General features: G+C 40.8%; 1 protein-coding gene across 2 annotated transcripts in view; it reads left to right on the top strand.

Annotated features, from left to right (window-relative positions):
* Window positions 1-12,827, top strand: part of TAFA2 (TAFA chemokine like family member 2) — a 474,773-nt gene extending 461,946 nt beyond the window's left edge. For both annotated transcript variants that reach the window (XM_082255904.1, XM_082255903.1), the window contains one exon: window positions 12,151-12,827. In XM_082255904.1, the coding sequence (XP_082112030.1) occupies window positions 12,151-12,162 (12 nt within the window). In that variant the 3' untranslated portion in view covers window positions 12,163-12,827. The remainder of the gene's footprint in view (window positions 1-12,150) is intronic.
* Window positions 12,828-13,943: the final 1,116 nt, after the last annotated feature.

Here is a 13,943-nt window from a genome sequence, read left to right as displayed (position 1 = left end):
GTTTAGCCACCCAGGGTTTAGTTTTGCTCTTTTAAATTTGTTTCCCTTTGGAATGCACTGGCCAATCCCTTTGTTTAGTATGCTCTTGAAGCACTCCCTTTTTTCCCCCGTGTTCTTTGTTGCCAACGTTCTATCCCATTTGATATTTTCTAGCAGAGAGCGCAGTTTGGGGAAATTGGCTCTTTTGAAATTCAGTGTTCTTATATTACCCTTTTGTTTCCTATTACTATGATTAATACTGAAACTAATTGACCTATGGTCACTGTCTTCTAAGTTGCCCCGTATTTCTATATCCTTGATCAGGTCTGTATTGTTGGTAATCAGTAGGTTAAGTACCGCATTGTTTCTTGTCGGTGCGTTCACCATCTGACCCATAAAATTGTCCTGCAGAACATTTAGGAACTGTCGAGCCTTGGCTGAGTGCGCGGTCCCTTCTGCCCAGTCTATATCTGGATAATTAAAGTCCCCCATTATATTGACATTTCCCATCCATGCTGCCAATCCTATCTGTAAAAAGAGGTCTGCCTCCCCTTCCTCCCTCTGGTTGGGGGGCCTATAGCATACGCCCAATATTACCTTCCCAATAGTGCCTTCCCTTTTAAGTTCAACCCATAGGGATTCTGCCTCGTCCATAGCTCCATTATTAATATCATCCCTCCTATTTACCTGTACACTGTTCTTAATGTACAGACATACCCCTCCCCCTTTTTTACCTTCTCTATCCCTGCGATAAAGGTAATACCCCTGAATGGTCGCCATCCAATCATGAGAGCTGTCGAACCAAGTCTCAGTTATCCCCACAAAATCTAAGTCATCCTCAAACATCAGTAGCTCCAGCTCTCCCATCTTGTTGGCCAGGCTTCTGGCATTGGTATACAAACCTCGTAATTTTGACCGGTTGCCAATATCCTCGTTCGATGTTGTTTTTAGGCTGCTCTTGTGATTTTTCCCCATACCCACCCTGGGTTTAGGAGCTCTGAACACCCTATAGCTAATGTCCACATTTGTGCCCTCTGAATCTTGCTTTCCACTGGCTAATTCTACATCTGTACCCTCCCCTCCATCACCTAGTTTAAAAGCCCCTCTATCTTTTCGGCCATCTTCTCACCCAGTACGGCTGCACCTTCCCCATTTAGGTGCAATCCGTCCCTACCATAGAGCTGGTGGCCGACTGAGAAGTCGGCCCAGTTCTTCAGGAACCCAAAACCCTCCTTACTACACCAGCTCCTCAGCCACTTGTTAACTTCCCTAATCTCCCGCTGCCTCTCTGGTGTGGCTCGAGGTACAGGTAGTATTTCTGAAAATACTACCTTGGAGGTCCTAGTCCTCAACTTAGCGCCTAAGTCCCTGAAATTGTTTAGGACTATCCATCTTCCTCTGCCTATGTCATTGGTACCCACGTGTACCATGACAGCTGGGTCTTCCCCAGCCCCACCCAGTAATCTGTCCACCCGTTCTGCGATGTGCAGAACCCGAGCGCCCGGTAAACAACAGACTGTTCGGCACTCACGGTCTTTGTGGCAGATTGCACTGTCTGTCCTTCTAATAATTGAGTACCACAGCACCTGTCTTTCCTTTCCCTTTCTCCCGGCCTCACTGGAGGAGCTCTTCCCCTGGCAGCTAGGGGCGTCGCTCTGCTCCAGCAATGCTGGTCCCTGACTGGTTTCCCCAACATCACGCAACGGGGCAAATTTATTGGGGTGCTCCAGCCCAGGATCGACCTCCTTGCCTTTTTCCCCTCTACCCTTCCTAACTGTCACCCATCTACTCTGCTCTGATGCCTGCACCTCTGTCAATCCACCCACCTCTGTGCAGGCCCCAGCCTGCACCTGGCGGGTACGATACCAGCTCTCCTTCAATATGGACATACGTCTCAGTGTTGCCAGCTGCTTCCCTAGATTCAGGACCTGAGCTTCCAGGGAAACAACGTGCTTACACTTTGTGCATTTGTATTCGCCCTCAATCTCATGATCGAGGAACGTATACATACCACAAGATGTACACCGAGTCGCATCTCCACACCCGCCGGGCATTGTACCTACTAATCTAATCTAATGGGGATTCAGTAATTTAAATCTGTCCTGTGTGGCTGTTTCCTAGCTTCCTAACTCTACTTTCTCACCCTCTGGTACTCTGCTACACTCACCAATACTTACTGACACTCACGGTCGCAGAGCACGGTCAGTCGCAGAGCACTTCAGTCGCAGGGCACATCAGTCACAGAGCACGTCAGTCGCAGAGCACCTCAGTCGCACAGTAAGTCAGTCGCAGGGCAGGTCAGTCGCAGGGCATGTCAGTCGCAGGGCACGTCAGTCGCACAGACAGTCGCAGGGCACGTCAGTCGCAGAGCACGTCAGTCACACAGACAGTCGCAGAGCATGTCAGTCACAGAGCACGTCAGTCACAGAGCACGTCAGTCACACAGACAGTCGCAGAGCACGTCAGTCGCACAGACAGTCACAGAGCACGTCAGTCGCACAGACAGTCGCAGAGCACGTCAGTCACACAGACAGTCACAGAGCATGTCAGTCACACAGCACATCAGTCGCAGAGCACATCAGTCGCACAGACAGTCGCAGAGCACGTCAGTCGCAGAGCACGTCAGTCGCACAGACAGCTGCACAGCACATCAGTCGCACAGCACGTCAGTCGTACAGACAGTCACAGAGCACAGGCAGTCGCACAGCACAGGCAGTCGCACAGCACAGTCATACAGCACAGTCGCACAGCACCCACTGATACTCAGCTACACAATACTCACTGACTCTCAACTACTACCCTACACCCTCAGTCACAGTCTTAAGTCACAATCAAATCACAGTCTTTGAACAAAAAAAGAGACTGTCACTGACAGTCTTTACTTACACCACAGTCTCAACTTACCAAGTGTGTGTCCCTGTGTACCTGTAAGCCGATACTTACAGTGCTTGTCAGCGATGCTTCACTCCTTCCTCCCTCAGTCAGTCTTCTGCTCCCTCCTCTGTCACTTCCTGGTCTTGTCAGCCAGCTAGCTAGTGGGGGGGGGGTGAGCTCTCTCTCTCTGTCTCGGTGTGTGAGAGGGGGGAAGGGGTTTGGGAGCTCTCTCTCTATCACGGGGGTCCGGTTTTTCCACTCACTCTGAGAAGGGGGAAGGGGTTACTGTACTACCGCACTGACTGCACAGCTCTCACAGCTCTCGCTCACTCCCTCAAACACGCTGCCTTCTCACACACGCAGCCTCAGCCCCTGATTCCGGGTTCACAACTTCCTCTGATCCTCTACCACGCTGTCTCCTCACACACGCTGCCTGTGATCCCGCACTTTTTCCACCGGAAGTGCAAGTGCTCTGTCACCATTGTCATTAGTACAATGTACAATATTTATCACTGATCACTGTAGTGGTGTCATTAGCAATGCTAAATAGTATTAGAGTCAGTTAGCATCCCTCCCAGCCAGTGTCGGTTAGCGTCAGATTGCCTGCCACACTATTGCAGTCACACTATAAATCGCTGATCACCACAATTACTAGTATAGTGTCTGTATGAATAAGTACCTTGATCAAGATGTCAGGATTCAGCAGCAGCTAGGGAGACCAGACACATAGCTACAAATGGAAACTGAGACCAAACAATGTAGATATCCTTAAAATGAGAATTATTTACAGTGAAACACACAAACAAGCATACACAGAAAACTTTGAACATAGGAAACTCCAGCAAACAAGAACCAACCCCAAAGACAAAAATAACTAAAGAACATAACAACTGACTATCTGCAAATATCTATAAATAAGGGACAATGGTAACAGGGAAGCATGGAAGAGAGGAAACAAGACTTGGTACAAGAGCAAGGCAACAGGGTAGGGTGCAGGCTGAATCAGGATGTCAGGAACAAGGCTCTTGCAACAAGGAAGCAATAAGAATAGTGACACACTGGGGAATGGGAGGAGCAGCCCTAAATAGCCACCTGGCAGCTGAACACAGGTGTGGGTGATCATTACAGCCTGCTGGCTTCTAGGAGACACCTACTGGTGGGCACTAGAACTGCAGGAATCAGCCTTGAGCAGCACAGTGCCACAAGCAGGTGATCTCAATCCTAGCACATGATCAGAATTATATTAGTGACCTCAGTGGTATAGTGTCCCCAAAAATGCAGCACTAGTAGGATCAGCCCCAATCACTACCAGCGCTTGCGTTTAGCCTCCAAACAAGTGCAATGTCAGTATAATTTCCCTCATCACTGCCACTGATACATTGTCCACAAAGCGGCAGTGTTAGAAAGATCAGGCCTGATCTATGCTAGCACAAGCAGCTAACTTTATTTCTAGTGTGCAAGCAGTCCCTGATTGGTACCCGGGAACCCTTTTTCCCATATTTGCCACTAGGTACCTGTAAAATGTTAGTGTCCAAAATGTCCAAAGAAAGGTACTTTAATGAGGAGGTCTAAAGCATTCTGAGCATGACAGAGGACAGTGGAGCTGCACTGTCATAATCAGGCTCAGAATATGAACCCGTAGAAAGCAGGAGCACCCTGACAGCTAGCTCAGATGCTGGTGAAGAGGTCCCTGTGAAAATCAAGCGGACCCGACTCCATGTTGCTGAAGTGCTAGAAATGTATAATTATGCTAATAAGAGAGACAAGGGACAGGCACCTCTGAGTGTAGACTGTATAAGATTTTATAAAAACTTGTAAGAATATGATTCACATTGAGATGATAAAAAGCAAGCATGTCATAGGGAATAATCCATCTAGGAGACATCAGAGGGTGTAGGGGGTTTGTCAGCCCACGCTGCATGGGTCTTCTGCTGGCAGAGGCCATTTCGGATGGCTGGATGGTGTGAAGAGGGAAAAGGCTCAGAGTGAGGGCTGGCTCTCACGCTGGAACGAAAAGTCGACCCAGATGACACCACTATGCCGCAACGCATTTCAGAGCATGCACAGTAAGAAGAAACCAGAAAAACTGCACGCTCCTTTCTCAAGCTGATTGTGAAGAACCTGTAGAGTCTTATATATTGCCATCTAGTGGGCACCCTGGTTATCACACCTCACAGTGATCACTCTTTCATGAGGAATAACCCCATGAGTTAACCCTGTGCAACCAGCAGCAATCCTATATATGCACACCAATGGCAAAACACATACATATACAGGATAACTATGTAAAACTGTACAAAAAATACACAATAGTTTTCTACTGTATAATATATATATATACTGTATATATATATATATATATATACATAAAAATTGATGCATACATATGTCTGAAAATGAATTAACTAATGCAAGCAACAGTACATACATAATAAAATATTCCCTATGGCAAAGGATTATTATGGTAAAGGATTATTATTACCTAATTATGGGGTAAACAATTCATGAATTAGTGATTGTTATCAGTAAGAATGCAAAAATAGGGAGAAAGGAAAAACAATTTGTTCTCAGTAATGGGGTATGTATATGAGAATAGGGGATCACATGTGAGTTTTATATTAGGGGATCACATTATAATAGTATTTAAGTGAGAAATCCAGGTGTACATTTACATGTATCACTAACATACTTACTGCAAAAGAGTATGTCCCACCAGCCCTATCGTATAATTCTTCAAATATTTCAAATCCCAAGGCAAACCTGGAAAAAGCAAGGGAAATTTGTATGTGATTACTATTTGGAACTATAATATGGTAGACACCTCTAATTCCTCATTTAGGCCTCCAAGTGATAATGTATCTAGAGTATGTATCCAAAAAGATTTGCGTTTGCAAAGCCTGTGGAATCGCTCAGCCTCCGAGAGGTTTGTGGGCATCTGTTCGATCACCTAAACCTCTAGTCCAATGGTGGACTTGTGAAATTCAGAAAAGTGGTGAGGGACACTGGGCTTATCTTTTCCCATTTCTACAAACCTGCAATGCTCCCCAAATAGGTGAATAGTTCGGCCTTCATATAGTAATTTACACAGGCAAGTTAAACAATATATTACATGATCTAAAGAGCAAATGTAGAAGTCCTCAAGTGTGTATGTTTTCCCTTTAGCGAAAAAGGATTTTTATTCATGTTTAACAAAAGCACATGTTTTGTACAGTGGCTCTACATTGATACATGCCAAAAATTGGTATTAGGTGGAGCTGGGGGGAAGCAGTGGTTAGGTTAGATTTCAATTCACTTGGCACAATTTTATTTTTTAGATTAGGTGCTTTTTTATATGTGACTTGGGGTCTGGATGGAAGAAGGGGTTTTAGATACGGATCCTCCAATTAGATGTTCCAATGCTTTTGTAAAATTCGCTCCATCTTTTTATGCTTTTGGTGGAACTAGTGACAAGTCTAACTGAGTAACCAAAAGGTGCTTTTTCTTTTTTTGGGGTATACCTTTGTGATAACGTGTATATGCTTGGGAGATTAGGGATTCCGGGTACCCCTTATTTTTTAATTTATTGGTCATTATGGTGTTCTATTCAATATAGTCTTCATTTCTAGTGCAGTTCTGTCGAAATCTGCAGAACTGTCCCCTAGGAATGTTTTTAGTCCATTTGTGATAATGACAACTTTTGTAATGTAGCAGAGAATTTCCCGCTGTCTGGTCATCAATGTGGTTGTTCCATATACATTCGGACTCCGATAGGTCCATGGCCAAGTTAGAGGGAAAGGGCACAAAATTTGTGCCCATCGCTGTTCCTTGGACTTGTAGATAAAATTGGTCATCAAAATTAAAATAATTGTGTGTTAGACAGAACTTAGTCACCTCTAGGATAAAGGTAGCTTAACTGTGGGTCATGTAAAGGTCTACAGAAAAAAAATAATCTAGAGCTGCAAGGCCAAAATGGTGGGGATTGGACGCATATAAGGAGTTAACATCCAAAGAAATCCAAATGTAATCATTCTCCCATTTATAGGGTTTAACCACTCTAAGAGAGTGGTTCCATCTCTAATAAAAGACTGCAAATCCTGAGCTAGAAGCTGTAGGTATTGATCAATATATACCGAAAAAGCTGATGTTCTACTATCCATTGCTGCAATAATGGGTCTGCCGGGAGGGTTGGTTAGACTTTTGTGTATTTTAGGGATATGGTAAAAATAAGGGGTGCAGAAAACATCTTAATTAAAGAAAGAAGCCTCAACTTTATCAATAATGATATTATCCAAAGCTTACTGGGTCAACTTGTATGCTTCTTCTTTATATTCAGGTAGGGTTAATTTTTGAGTTTGGAGTATGTAGTAGAGTCAGAAAGTAATCTGTTGGCTTTATTGATATAGTCTACTCGGTCTTGAATGACTATACCTCCGCCCTTATCAGCGGTTTTTATTATGATAGTGTAATTTTCTATTAAGGACCTCAGAGCTTTATGTTCTGAAGAGGATAGCTGGCCATGCTTATGCAATTGAGGGAACGATTGTTGACATATTTTTAGGAAATCAGAGTACACTCTTTTATAAAAGTTTTCTAAATAAGGGCCCTTGCTGTGGTGGGGGTAAAATATAGACTTAGGTTTAAGTGTAGAATGTCTGATGGGAGGAGAGGTATAGAGATGTTGGGTAAATATTTCTAAGTCTGTAACAGATTCATTGTGATATAACTCGTCCTATGTCTCTATTATAGCTGCATCAAAATTAAGGTCAGTAGATTTGGACTCACAAGCAATACTGTCAATTGTATGTTCTAGATTAGTAGTGGGGGTGTAGTGGTGTTTTGGTGGCTTTTATTTGAAAGAACCTTTTTAGGGTGAGACTTCAAATGTATCGATTCAGATATTTGAAAAGAAGGTATAAATTAGGCTTGTTGGACGGGGCAAAGTTTAGCCCTCTGCCGAAGAGACTCTTCTCAGCTGTAGATAAATTGTGGGAAGATCAATCAAAGATCTTTATAGTTTGCAAGTTTTTTGTTTGTAATATGCTAGATCTTCCTCGCCCCCCTCTACAACCTCTCTTACGTATTTTATTTTTGTGGAACAGTTGGTCGAGGGGTGTAGCAGGGCACAAATACTAGTGCTGCACTACTTTTTGGTGATCTGGCAAGCACCAGGGATGTAGTACATCCTGGCTTTTTAGACACCGGTACTGCAGTATTTCATGGTGAAGTGGTGAGCGCCAGCAGTGCAATACAAGCTAGAGAGGTGGCTAACATTATAACATTAGTAGTGTAATGCAACCGAAGCCACCAAGAATTCAAGCACAGCCCATAGAGCCCATAGTAGCCTTGCAGAGGTGCTTGCAAACCCTAATTGGCTGCAGCACCCATTGTCCCCCATTCACAGCCCAGCCCAAGGTTCAGGTAGCAGCAAACTGAACAACACCCCTAGACTTTTTTTAGCTGTTTTTCCCCAAAGAACAATTTTAATCTAATTGTGGACCAAAGTAATCTTTATGCCCAACAGTACATTGCCGCCAACCCAACTTAAAATCTTGCCAGGCGATTCGAGTAGACCTCTAAGTTAAAAAGTTTTTCGACCTTACCCTTAACATGAGCATTAGAAAAAATTAAATGCCGTTACATTGGTCCATGGATCAGACTCATTATATACCCGTGTTCTCTGCTGCAATAGAAAGGAAAAGCTATGATGAGAAAATAATGCGTTTTATGCATTTCAGTGACAATACCCTCTGTAGTCCCTAGGGTGACCCTGACTATGATCAGCTCCACAAAATCCGGCCCCTCATAAATTACCAAAATCCTGAGGGTAACTGCTTTGTCTCTCATATCATTGGAGTTGATGGAAACCTCGAGATGGTGGACCCTCTTTCCTGCATGGGGTAAGACTCTTACTGAATGCAGAAAGAGCGTGGAAAATGTAATGGCATTGCTGCCCCCCTCTCCTGGTGACATCCAACATATATTATTTTGAAAAAACTTTCCCCGCTATCCCTGTGTATAAACCACCTATTACTCAACTCTTTATACTACAGGAAGCAGTTAGCAACACTATGCATCCAACCACCAGTACAAAATGCAATAAATATATAGTCATATAAATATATTCATATAAATATATATAGTCATATAAATATATATATATAGTCACAAAAAAGTGCAGCGCTCTCCTTCAATAAAGTGCATTCAAATTAAAGTGCATAAATAAATAACAGTGAAAAAATCATCTATATATCTATATATAATACATTTACATGAATCTATCTTTTCTTATAAATACATAATCAGTCTATCAATAAATGATTCAATGTCCATGAAAAAAAGCAGTCCCATGCACCAGAAACTCTTCAGTAATTGCCTCTGATCCCCACAATGCCCTTCACCCCATCTATGGGTGTCTTCTCACCTGTTTGAATGGACCTCACTAATTAAAGGCGGTCTCTATGTGTTATAGGTGACACTGCTCCCACTGGCTGTACACTCCAAATCTGTGGCTCTCAGCAGCTCTCAGCAGCTCTCAGCAGCTCTCACCAGCTCTCAGCAGCTCTCACCAGCTCTCAGTGTGGCATCAATCATATAGGAGGCAAGAGGAAAGAACCATAGTGTAAATCACTAATAAAAAGTGTTTATTTCTATATAAAAATCCACTCACATTTTAGAAGTAAAAAATAAGTATTTCACAATATAATCCTCTGCATACACAGCTCCACTTAGTGCCAGCTTGATTACGTCACTGCCCACTCACACGAAGCGCCCAATGGACTTTCTCAAAGGTTCAGGCTAGATGGTATGAATAAAGGAATCTGTTAGGGTATTTTTCTCATTCAGCCAACAGGTTGCACGGTAAAAAAGAACATTACATGTATGTTCAACATTAGAAGAGTGGGTGGATGTGTAGCGGAAGCATCTAGTGGTGGACATATCATACACTTTTTCTGGCAGAGATTTCTTCATACACATTAATTGATTTAATGATCACCTTTGGGCTTTCAAGGAGTGTTAATTACATATCAAACTTCTTGACTACCTATCACATTTTCAGGAGCCTTAAAATAACACACGGGATGAACAAAAAAAAAGAACATTACATGTATAACCAACATTAGGAGTGTGACAGAAACTCCTATTGCTGAGCATACATGTAATGTTTTTAGAGGCCCTAAAATGCCAGGACAGTTCAACCCCCCCCCCCCACGTGACCCCTTTTTGGGAAGTAGACACCCAGGGCATTTGCTGAGAAGTATGTTGAGTTCATGGAAGATTGTATAATTTTTTACACAAAAATGTTAATTTAATGAGATATTTCTCACACATGCCATGGATATATCTGGAATCACACCCCAGAACACATTCTGCTACTTCTCCTGAGTATGGGGACAACACACATGAGAGACATTTTGGGAGCCTAGCCAGTATGGGAACCAAAATCCAATGAGCACCTTCAGGCTTTCAAGGGGCATTACTTAGGCATGGGATTTCCTGACTACCAATCACATTTTTGGAGGCCTGGAAAATGTGATAGGTAGTCAGGGAATCCAATGCGTAATTAGCTCCCCTTGAAAGCCTGAAGGTGATCATTGAATTTTGGGCACCTGTATGTGGCTAGGCTCCCAAAACGTCTCTCACTTGTGGTATCTCATTACTTGGGAGAAGTAGCAGAATGTGTTTTTGGGTGTAATTCCACATATACTCATGGCATTATCCAAAAACTTGTGGTAAAATAAAAAAAAAACCCTCCATGGACTCAACATGCCTCTCAGCAAATACCTTGGGGTGTCTATTTTCCAAAAAGGGGTCATTTAGAGTATGTCTCTACTCTTTTGTCATTTTAACACCTCAAGAGATGTGATAGGCAGTCAGAAACTCATAGCTGTTAAAATTCCGGTATATATATATATCAATGTTTGTAGACGCTATAACTTTCACACAAACCAATTATTATACACTTTTTTTTTAACAAAGACATGTTAGCAGAATACATTTTGGCCTAATTGTATGAATAAACTTGATAGTATTTGATATGTTTTATAACAAAAATAAAAAACACAGCGGTGATCAAATAGCACCAAAAGAAAGCTCTGTGTGTTTAAAAAATATATAAATATATTTCCATACATTATGACTGCATAATTGCCAGTTAAAGTAGCCCAATGCTGCATAACAAAAAATAGTGGTCAAGTGGTTAATTTACTATCTCACAGAGGAGGAAAACCATACATCACAGAAGTTCAGGATACATTGGCACACAGTGGAGGAAATCTGTTACAGCACAGGAGTTCAGGATTCACTGGTTACAGCCCTGAGGTTCAGGATTTGCAAATCAGTCTGTACACAAAGGTAGCTATCAAACTAGGAAGGTTATCAAGCAAGGCAAACAATAACAACAATGAAAAAGTTCCAGTTCCCTATTGGTGCAATTAAACTATCCTCTCCAAATAGGTGTTCCCATCAGGTCCACCCAAGAAAATCCCTCCAAATCCTTAACAAAGACCAATGGAGAAAAGCTCATCTAAGCTTCCTGAGGATGTATATAGATGAAACTAGTTGTCATCTCCTTTTAGGTCATTTCTGGTCATTTGAACGCATGCCGGGTCCAGAACGGAGTGAAGTGGTGTCGCTTTCTTGCTTGCATAGCTACATTGGCTGGCTACATTGGTTGCTAATTGGGTGCAAGTGGGCTACCTTATTTTTATGTTGATGTGATATATTTTTATAATAAACACTGTGAAATGAAGTTTTCTCCATTGTTCTTTGCTGGGCTCTATAGTGCTGTGGTGAGGAGAAGGGGAGTAGTATCCCTGATATCCTGGAAGGTGGAAGCTGAGGAGGAGTGGATTTTTCTTTTGAAAAGAAAGTACACTGTGACTTTCTTATTTTTTTTAAGAGGTCACGTGTGTGATTACAGAAGAATTGGCAATTGGATGGGACACTTTTTATCAGTCACATGTGTGATTACAGAAGGATTGGCAATTGGATGGGGCACTTTTTATCAGTCACGTGTGTGATTACAGAAGACTTGGCAATTGGATGGGGCACATTGGTGGAGTGATAAGAAGGAAAATTGAAGGGGTACTTCATAATATTTATGAACACTTGATTTTTGCAAAACAGTTATATTGGAACATTTATTATCAAATGAGCGAGCACGTGAATAAATGTGTTTTTTTAATTTCTGACCTAGTGATGTTTGCTTGATAGTAATATAACCCCACCTTTTTGATTTCTTTATTTCTGCCACTGCAATGATTTTACCATTATGATTTAATCTTAATAGTTAATACAAGTGTTTTCTTTATCTTTCAGGTTACACGGTAGCTGTAAGAAATATAAATATGAGGATTTTAAACCGGGGACCTATCATGAAACACAACTTATAAACATTGTAAGATGCAAGAATTTCCTAACAATAGAACTTTCAGAACTTTGTTATATACAAAACAATGAGAGCACAATTACCACCAAACCCCTCTTGTGAGAATTTAGACTGTAAAGTAGGCATTCAAACTTCTGAGTGCATGACTAGCTCAGCGTGAACACAAAGCAAGAAGTGGAAACCTTATCCAAATTTTATTTCAGATAATCTCATATTTGCAACTCGAAGACTGATCCAACACATTTTGTAATCTGTTGATTCCTAACATATTGGTAGTTCGCTATCAACTATTTGTTCAACAGGACACAAACTTCAAAAATTACACTTATTTTTACTTGTGATTGTCAATAATTTTATGTCAACATCAAAAGAATATTTTAATATTTAAATTCCAAATCATTATTTAAACAAGCCAAATGTCAAAAGCTATTCTCTTTATTACAATTAATAACGTGTTACTCAACACAATAGATTTGTTTTACAAAAGTAAATACATTTGTCTTGAATAAAGCTTAATCAACATGCTCATGTATTACAATAACCAAACTGACAGGATTAATTAATCATGTATACAGAATGCTTCAAACTTAGATGGTGATGAAATAATCAATAACTTCCAATTAGAGGAGTTATAGGAGATCTGCAAAATGCATTGTTTCTTTGGTCCTTTCACAAAATGGTTACCAAAAAAAAAGAAAACCTCTTGGTAACCACTTGCAGAAATAGGAGATAGCCAGTGGTTATAAAAGGAAGTCCTTACTTGATAATAGATCTGTAACAGGTCCAATGGAAATAGCTGACTTTCTAAAACTTTCCATTTTCCAATCTTTACATGACTCTTTATGGAGATTAACTTCCAAAGAGAAACTCTCTTTAAAGAACAAATTTTCTTTGTACAGTTTTTAAATCCACTGGAGATCATTTAAACTTGTAGTAATGGGTATTTATGGCCCTGATATTTTTAAAAGTGGATTGAGTTATTGACAGTATTTAAAGATTTTAAAGTTTGGAATTTGAAAATGCGTGGATAACTGAATCTATATATCTTTGGTTTACTATGTATAACAGATGTTTTAAAATCTTAAACTGTGAGCTATTTAGCTATTTAGTATCTACACTAATGTATAATTATTATTTTATAATTCTGTTTTCTTGGTTCTTTAAAAGCAACATTATGCATTAACTATAAAAGCCTTAATCATCCAGGGAATAAAAGTGATGGAATAGTAAAGGAAGATAGCTACATTTTCAAAATTAATGGAGTTTAAATGATACATTTTGATAACTGTTAAACAAAATAAAAGTTGTACCAGTATACATTCATTGGATATATGAAACAAAAAAAAAAAGAAACAGTAGTCAGTATGTGAAAATATGACTAGCCAAGATTTAAAGTTGTTTGTACTTTTTGATCTTAGATTACATCTTCTTTGAGATATTTGTAAACTAGATTTCTGTTGTAAAAAGAGAAAAATCAAAACATGGAAAACAGGAAATAGTATTTTTTAAGGTTTGGTGTGGTACAGAGCTGCAAAAATCTTTAGCCACCTGGCATTTTAATGGCCCAATATTTTGGTGCAGACACAATCATTCTAATTAACTGAACTACATATTGTTGAATTTACTATTTAAAAACCATTCAGAGCAGATCTAAAGTTCTGTAAGGATATTGGCCCTAGAGTTGTGCAATATAATTGAAGATGGAAGAAGTATGGGTTACGTT

Source organism: Pelophylax lessonae, assembly GCF_965119305.1.
Source record: "Pelophylax lessonae genome assembly, chromosome: 4".
In the NCBI taxonomy this organism is placed as follows: Eukaryota; Metazoa; Chordata; class Amphibia; order Anura; family Ranidae; genus Pelophylax; species Pelophylax lessonae.
This window is presented reverse-complemented; position numbering and strand designations above follow the sequence as displayed.